At 55.6% G+C, this 8,226-nt stretch overlaps 1 protein-coding gene across 1 annotated transcript; it reads right to left on the bottom strand.

Annotated features, from left to right (window-relative positions):
- Positions 1-525: 525 nt before the first annotated feature.
- On the bottom strand, positions 526-7,643 carry LOC141953679 (feather keratin Cos1-1/Cos1-3/Cos2-1-like). Its single transcript, XM_074892461.1, has 3 exons — positions 7,609-7,643; positions 1,141-1,240; positions 526-855 (listed from the first exon to the last, which is right to left on the bottom strand). The coding sequence occupies exons 1-3, from the start codon at positions 7,641-7,643 to the stop codon at positions 526-528; spliced, it is 465 nt and encodes a 154-aa protein (XP_074748562.1).
- Positions 7,644-8,226: the final 583 nt, after the last annotated feature.

The following is an 8,226-nucleotide window of genomic DNA, read 5'->3' as shown; positions in this document are numbered from 1 at the left end:
TAATGTAGGGGAGGGGAATGGGGAGGTGAGGTTGTGGGGCTGTCCCCAGGCATTGTTGTTTCCCACCCCCACTCCTGCCACCCTTTGGAGCCATGTTCTGACTCATGGCCATTGGCTGTGGCGTAGCCAGGGATGTCTCCCATAGCTGCAAGGAAAAGCAGTCGGAAAAAGTTGCCTCAGAAGGAAGGAGGACTCGGAGGCCCAGGCTTGGATGCAGCACAACTTTAATGAGTCTAAAGAAGGAAAGGAGGTGGCTGACAGGGAGCACCAGGGGCAGGCACCGAGATGCGGTGGAGCTCCTGCAGGGTGTGTGTCGGCCTGTCCTGCAGAAGGAGGGAGTCCAACAGGTCCCTGCTCGGCTGGCGTTGGGAGGTGGTGACAGGCAAGGCAAGAGAGAGAGAGGAGAGTGGAGGAAGGAAAGAGTGGCCCGAAGCCCTTCATACAAGGCCCCGAAGCTCTATCTCCTGTCCAGCACCATGTTCTGAGGTCTTGGGAGGTTCTTGCCCGAGGGTGTTGCCAGCACCTTTAGCAGGGGGGGCACCTTCTGCCACAGTAGCGGCTGGTAATGCAGGAGAGGTCAAAGCCCCCAGAGTTGATGGGCACTCCGTCACAGCTGAGGATGCTGCCAACGGCAGCGGAGGTGGTAGAGCCCACAACGGTGTTCTGTGGGAAGGAGCTGAGGATGGGGCCGGGCAGGGTCACCACCACGGGGGAGGGCTCGATGACGACGGTGGAGTTCTGGCACTGCCTGACACAGGGCTCATTGCAGCTGTTGGCCAGCGGGGTTGGGCCGCAGGGCTGGCAGCAAGGCACGCACGGGTTGCAGCAGGACATGTCTCGGGGCCGGAGGTGCACCTGGGAGAGAGGGTAGTGGGAAGCAGGAAACGGGGACACGTGAGAAGCCGCACTGCACCCAACCGCAGAGGAGCCGAGGCACCTCCTGGCCCAGCGTACGCTGCCCAGCTCAAAACCCAGGAGCCACCTCAACACAGTCCCAGCCCCTCTCTGCACAAGACCTTCTCTCCCCTTCCCTCTCCCATGAGAAGCAGCTCCCAGCCCTGGGCTAGGACAGCCCACATCAGCTGAGACTGGAGGAAAGACCTCATCTTGAAGGAGGAGGACAAGAGGCTTCACACTCACCTGATTCCCAGGGAGAAGGAGGCGAGAGAAGCGGATGAGAGAGCAGAGCGCTGGGCTGTCTTTTATAGTAGTCCTGCACTGCCTCAGGCCCAGAGGCACCCTTTGTGGAAGTAATAATTTTCTGACAAGCTCATGCCAAATGCAAACCATCCCAGCTAATGGTATGGGCTGTGTCCTGGCTTCCTGCACGGCTGCCTTTTCATTTCCTGGCTTATGCCACGTGCTTTCCCATCCAAAGGCTTCTGTAAGCTTCTGCCGGGATGAGAGCCCTAAGGATTTCCGGGGCAGAAACACGTCAGCGCAGGCGGGAGACTCAGCTCAAGTGCTGGTGGCATCCCGTGCGGTCAGGTGATGTGCACCTGGGTCACTCCTGGGGGATGGCTTGTGGCAAAGTTGTCAGGAAATGGGTACCGCTCTCAAGGTTCTTGCCCGAGTGTGCCCAAGGACTCCCATGTGAGAGGACATGCCTCATCCTTTTCTCTTGCTCCCCACATCTCTCTCTGATGGTTGCTCATTGATGCACGCAGGTGGGCTTCAGCTGGGAGGGTTTGACACCTGCTGCAACACTAATGCTGCTCTGAGGACAATTTTGCTGGGCTCATTTGCCTCATGCCCTTCTCTGTGTAGTGTCTGCAGATCCTCAGGCGAGACCAGGAGCATGTCTGGGGCCCGGTCCTTCCCTGGGGCACCTGAGGACGGTTCTGCCAGTGTGGTCCCCAGCATCTCCTCAGAAGTGTCCCCAGCTGTTGTTGTGTTCCTGCACATGTGTTTTTGTTTGTGCTTGACTCTATGCTGGCTTTATGTGAGCATACAGAGTTTTGCATGATTATGACTTGCATGACTGGTAACTGATGTCCCTGCCTTTATCTTGACCCATGAGGTTCTTTCACCTTGCTCACAACAAGTGACAAAGTCAAAAAGTTCTTTTAGTAAGACAAGATTTAAAAAGTAATATAGATACTGGGTAAATCTTCCATCTCTTCACATGCTGGAAACCCCACATCTGTGCAGCAGCAGATGGTGCCCCGACAGATGTTCCCAAGGCACCCTGCGCAGATCCTGACCGTGGAGGCGTTCCTCCTCCCTCTCATGTGGAGGTGCCGTTTATTCTGTGTAACAAACCAGACCATACGTCTTCTCCTGACAGGCTGGGGCATTATCTCTGTCATAACACCCGCCGGTGTGCAGCACAGGCCAGCATGGGGCACTGCAGCAGATTCCCTTACAGTGGTCCTCATGCCAGCACCGGGGCTTCTCAAGCCTTAAGCGCAAGGGCCAAGCAAGAAGACACGGGTTTCTCCGGCTCACTAACTCCTTGAGTCCAGCGTCCTCCACAAGGCTCCCGGTACGGTGCACAGACTGGGCTTCACTGAACTGCTTGGGGAGCTCCTCTGTCCTTGGGAACAGCTCACGTCCGGGCAGGGCGTGTGCAGCCAAGGAGACTTTGCTGCTGGCTCAGGAGCTCTGTGGTTCACGGCCTGAGAGCGTGGCACAGTGAGGAGCATAAAAAGGCTGTGGCGTGGTGGGACGCTTACTGCCCAGGGTCTCTGTTCCAGTCACTGTTGAGCTGCTCCTCAGAGCTGCTGGGGAACTTGGCACCTGAGCTTTGAGCATGCCCAGGAAGGAACTGCCCCCACGTGCTCTACAAGCAAGACCCTTCACCCCTTTTTGTTGGGGTGATTTTTTACTTTTGAGCCCTTCCTCTTCTCTTCCCCAGGCACTTCCTGGGCACTCCCTCTTGTCCTTCTCCTGATGTTTCTTGGACCTGAGCCCCTTTGGTGGCACCGAACCTCCCATTTCTGTTTCTCCAAATTTCTCTTGCAGTGAGCCTGATGGGAGTCCACCCCACTGCTTTCCAGCCTCTCTACCTCCCCTGTCAGGAAGGGGAGGTAATTTGGATCGAGGGTAGCTGAAACATCATGTCTGCAGCCACAGTGGTATGCATGGCCCCATCTTTTCAGGGGCCAGACATCCTCCCGTAGAGGGCGTTTGGCAACTCCTTTGTGGTTGGAGATGTCCTCAGATACCCGAGCAATAATGACATGAACGCTTAGAGCTGTCTAGTGGCCTGGTCATCTTCCTAGGGGCTCTGGGACCACCCCTGGCTCCTCTGTACGGAACAAGGCCTCACTCTCGTACTCCCACGGCTGCAGAAGCTTGTGTTTCTGGGACAAGCAGAAATGCCCATTGCTGAGGCTGGGACACCAGCAATGACGCTGTGCAGACCAAGCCCCCTCCAGTTTCACATAGCACACGTGTACGCAGTGTTTTGTAATCCCCATAGCAAAGGAAGTTCTGCTTATGCACCACGGAGCAATTTTTACACATCCCCGAACCATCATTAGTGCGCAGGTGCTGTGAGCTGTCCTTAGAATGTAGAGCATGAAGCTGCAGCCTTCTCAGTTCCAACAGTGTTTACGCTCTACGGAAGAACAAGGTACTGTGGGAAATATTTTGAGACTTCATCGATTTGCTTTTGTTCCTTGTAGCTGTCAAAGCACTATGCTCTGCAAAGACATAAGTTACCTCTGTGCCTACACATAGACAGACACACTGCCATTGCGCTCAAGTTTGTCATGGCTTCATCGCGATCGCTGTTAATAATCGGATGCATATCAATCCTCGGTGACACAAACTGGGTTTCTCTTCTCTGAAGACGGAGACCGACAAAAACTGGACAATATCAAGATGTTATTTGCCTCTTTCCTGGGACTTTGTCTGTGGCAGCTGATCTAAGGGGAAGCTGTCCAACTTCTTCCTTCCCCTATATGTAGGCATGACAAGGGAAAAAAGGAAGAAAGAGCAAAGACAAAGTTAAGGATGACACAGTTTCAGTGTCTGTGAGTGGAGTGGGTTCACTCGGCCTTCTGCCGCCCTTCCCCGCTGAAGACAAAGCCAGTTCAAGACTATTACTGGCAGTTTTCTGCCGCGCTGGTACAACGTTCTCGGAGGTGTGGGGGGACTCAAGACACAGGTCGAGAAGGACGGCAAGAAACACGTAGAGTAAGATCCACAGAATGTATCTGCCAGATACGGCTTGACTGCTAGAGCTGAAGTCTCTCACGTTATCTCCAGCAGACTGTTGATCCATCATCTTTCTCTGCCAAAAAAGCTGCCGTGTTCTCAGCAAAGTGACAAAAAGATTCCAGAAGTTGCCTTCCCCCTGCCCCGCGGCCAGACACGTCAGAGCCGCTGAGCAAGAAGGCAGCCTCTCCAGTTGCTGAGGTGCCTGCTCGGAGGGCTCAAGGCAGCAGATGTATGGTGGGCTCACGGGCGCTGGGGCCAAGTGTGCCCTCGTGGGGAATGTGCCCCAGTGCTTGTGCTGGGCTGGCCCCAGCTAGCAGTCCAGCACCCACACAGCGGCTCACTAGCTCCCCCTGCCTCAGCGGGATGGGGGAGAAAATAGCAAGAACAAGAGCAAGAACACTTGTGGGTCAAAATAAAGACAGGGAAATCACTCACCAGCTACTGTTGGAGGCAAAAGAGACTTGACTTGGGGAACTGAACTTTAAATATTGAAATACTGGTTTGGGTGTTGGGAAACAAAGATGACAAACGTTTAAAACACTTAGGCAAGCACACATTTCATGCCCCTTCCCCAGCAGAAGCTTCGCTCCAGACATGTCTCTTCCCCGTTCCTAGTCTGCATTCCACTTGTCGTCACAGCAGGTTATAACAAATCAGTCCCTTTGCTGAGGCAACAGGCAGTACAGGAGGTTGGGGTCGGGCCATAACAGCTTCCTTCTTCTGTACTCTCTCTGTTCCTTGTTCTTTTCTACTGCTTCTCTTTCCCTCTTACTGGTTTGCTTTGCTGTAACACGGGTCCTGCGTGGGACACAGTCCCCTTAGGGAAGTAGTCGCTCAAGCGATGGGTATCTGTGGGCTGTCCTGGAGGTGACTGTCTGATGGGAGTTGGGGATGTGCACTCTGCGAGGCACCTCAGCCCTGCAAATCTGTGCAACGGACCGCTGGGGCTGCACGGGGCACTGTACAGGTGTGACGGAAGAACAGAGGACTTGCCCGAGCTGTCCTTGCCCTTGGATGCATGCCAGGCCTCCTCCTTCTGGAGAAGGGTGGGAAGGCGAGGAGGAGTTGTGTCTGGGCTCTAGCCTGCCCACGTCAGGCTGGTTCCCCTGAAGAGCAAGCGACAGGTGTGGGTCTTTCACTTGACAAGATGGTAAATGAATTTCACGTTTCCATGAACGAGCTAATTGCTCCAGAAGGATGCTCAGCTTAGTGGGTGTCCAACCATAGTCTAGTTCCCTTGGGCAAAGACATTGGCAGCGTTCTCTCCTCTTCCGAGTCACACTTGCTGAAATCTCCAACCACGGTCTACGTGATAGAGGGAAGAGGGCTTGCTTAGTCTGGAGAAAAGGAGGCTCAGGGGAGAGACCCCGTTGCTCTCTACAACTAGCTGAAAGGAGGTTGTAGCGAGGTGGGTGTCTGTCTCTTTTCCCAAGTAACAAGCGATAGGAAGAGAAGAAACAGCCTCAAGTTGTGCCAGGGGAGGTTTAGATTGGATAGCAGGAAAAATTTCCTCACTGAAAGGGTGTATTGCAATCAAGACCCACATACTTCTCAGAGAAAATGGGGTGCTGCAGGGCTAATAACTTTTTTGTTTCTTAGCCTTGTTCACCTAGCGAGGCGTATACTGCAGGCAGGGAACAGCAAAAACTGCAGTGCTGGGAAGGCCCTGGCCTGCATGTGAGGAGCAGTGGTGGTGTGAGCAGAGCTTGGTCTGGCCCTGCCGCGGAGGTCTTGAGGAGCCAGGGAAGCTGAGTCCAGGCAGCGTCATCCCCAGCGATTTTGCCATGGATGGGTTGGTACCTGTGCTGCGCCGCCGTGTCCGTAGGGCACAACAGATGCTTGACCCATGGAGCTGCCTGTGGGGGTCACCTGAGGAATGCCAGGATTTAGAGCATTACCCGGGGCTGAATGCCAAGGTCTGACAGGAAATTTTCAAGTACCACTGGAAAGCATACCTAAGCGTTGGCATTAATAGTGAAGCCGCAAGTTGACTGCACAGGGAAGAGGGACACCTGAAAGAAGCCGTGAGAGCCTTTTGGGGCTGTTGGGTTTACAGGGAGTGGGGACTGCAGTGCGTAGCCTGAGTGTGGCTGCTACCAGTCCTAACTCGTGAATTACCTCAGGCCTGCACGTCTGGACAGCAGCTGGGTTCCTGTCTCATCTGCCTGTGCCCGTGTGCGCTGGCCACGGACGCCAGATCGGGTAATGTAGGGGAGGGGAATGGGGAGGTGAGGTTGTGGGCTGTCCCCAGGCATTGTTGTTTCCCACCCCCACTCCTGCCACCCTTTGGAGCCATGTTCTGACTCATGGCCATTGGCTGTGGCGTAGCCAGGGATGTCTCCCATAGCTGCAAGGAAAAGCGGTCGGAAAAAGTTGCCTCAGAAGGAAGGAGGACTCGGAGGCCCAGGCTTGGATGCAGCACAACTTTAATGAGTCTAAAGAAGGAAAGGAGGTGGCTGACAGGGAGCACCAGGGGCAGGCACCGAGATGCGGTGGAGCTCCTGCAGGGTGTGTGTCGGCCTGTCCTGCAGAAGGAGGGAGTCCAACAGGTCCCTGCTCGGCTGGCGTTGGGAGGTGGTGACAGGCAAGGCAAGAGAGAGAGAGGAGAGTGGAGGAAGGAAAGAGTGGCCCGAAGCCCTTCATACAAGGCCCCGAAGCTCTATCTCCTGTCCAGCACCATGTTCTGAGGTCTTGGGAGGTTCTTGCCCGAGGGTGTTGCCAGCACCTTTAGCAGGGGGGGCACCTTCTGCCACAGTAGCGGCTGGTAATGCAGGAGAGGTCAAAGCCCCCAGAGTTGATGGGCACTCCGTCACAGCTGAGGATGCTGCCAACGGCAGCGGAGGTGGTAGAGCCCACAACGGTGTTCTGTGGGAAGGAGCTGAGGATGGGGCCGGGCAGGGTCACCACCACGGGGGAGGGCTCGATGACGACGGTGGAGTTCTGGCACTGCCTGACACAGGGCTCATTGCAGCTGTTGGCCAGCGGGGTTGGGCCGCAGGGCTGGCAGCAGGGCACGCACGGGTTGCAGCAGGACATGTCTCGGGGCCGGAGGTGCACCTGGGAGAGAGGGTAGTGGGAAGCAGGAAACGGGGACACGTGAGAAGCCGCACTGCACCCAACCGCAGAGGAGCCGAGGCACCTCCTGGCCCAGCGTACGCTGCCCAGCTCAAAACCCAGGAGCCACCTCAACACAGTCCCAGCCCCTCTCTGCACAAGACCTTCTCTCCCCTTCCCTCTCCCATGAGAAGCAGCTCCCAGCCCTGGGCTAGGACAGCCCACATCAGCTGAGACTGGAGGAAAGACCTCATCTTGAAGGAGGAGGACAAGAGGCTTCACACTCACCTGATTCCCAGGGAGAAGGAGGCGAGAGAAGCGGATGAGAGAGCAGAGCGCTGGGCTGTCTTTTATAGTAGTCCTGCACTGCCTCAGGCCCAGAGGCACCCTTTGTGGAAGTAATAATTTTCTGACAAGCTCATGCCAAATGCAAACCATCCCAGCTAATGGTATGGGCTGTGTCCTGGCTTCCTGCACGGCTGCCTTTTCATTTCCTGGCTTATGCCACGTGCTTTCCCATCCAAAGGCTTCTGTAAGCTTCTGCCGGGATGAGAGCCCTAAGGATTTCCGGGGCAGAAACACGTCAGCGCAGGCGGAAGACTCAGCTCAAGTGCTGGTGGCATCCCGTGCGGTCAGGTGATGTGCACCTGGGTCACTCCTGGGGGATGGCTTGTGGCATAGTTGTCAGGAAATGGGTACCGCTCTCAAGGTTCTTGCCCGAGTGTGCCCAAGGACTCCCATGTGAGAGGACATGCCTCATCCTTTTCTCTTGCTCCCCACATCTCTCTCTGATGGTTGCTCATTGATGCACGCAGGTGGGCTTCAGCTGGGAGGGTTTGACACCTGCTGCAACACTAATGCTGCTCTGAGGACAATTTTGCTGGGCTCATTTGCCTCATGCCCTTCTCTGTGTAGTGTCTGCAGGTCCTCAGGCGAGACCAGGAGCATGTCTGGGGCCCGGTCCTTCCCTGGGGCACCTGAGGACGGTTCTGCCAGTGTGGTCCC

The sequence above is a fragment of the Strix uralensis genome, chromosome 22 (genome assembly GCF_047716275.1).
Source record: "Strix uralensis isolate ZFMK-TIS-50842 chromosome 22, bStrUra1, whole genome shotgun sequence".
NCBI lineage: Eukaryota > Metazoa > Chordata > Aves > Strigiformes > Strigidae > Strix > Strix uralensis.
This window is presented reverse-complemented; position numbering and strand designations above follow the sequence as displayed.

Coding starts and splice junctions, on each gene's coding strand:
- LOC141953679 (XM_074892461.1), bottom strand. CDS start 7,643: ATGAGCTTGTCAGAAAATTATTACTTCCACAAAGG. Junction 1,241..7,608: donor AATTATTACTTCCACAAAGG/GTGCCTCTGGGC, acceptor ACTTCCACAAAG/GGTGCCTCTGGGCCTGAGGC. Junction 856..1,140: donor TCCTTCTCCCTGGGAATCAG/GTGAGTGTGAAG, acceptor CCTCTCTCCCAG/GTGCACCTCCGGCCCCGAGA.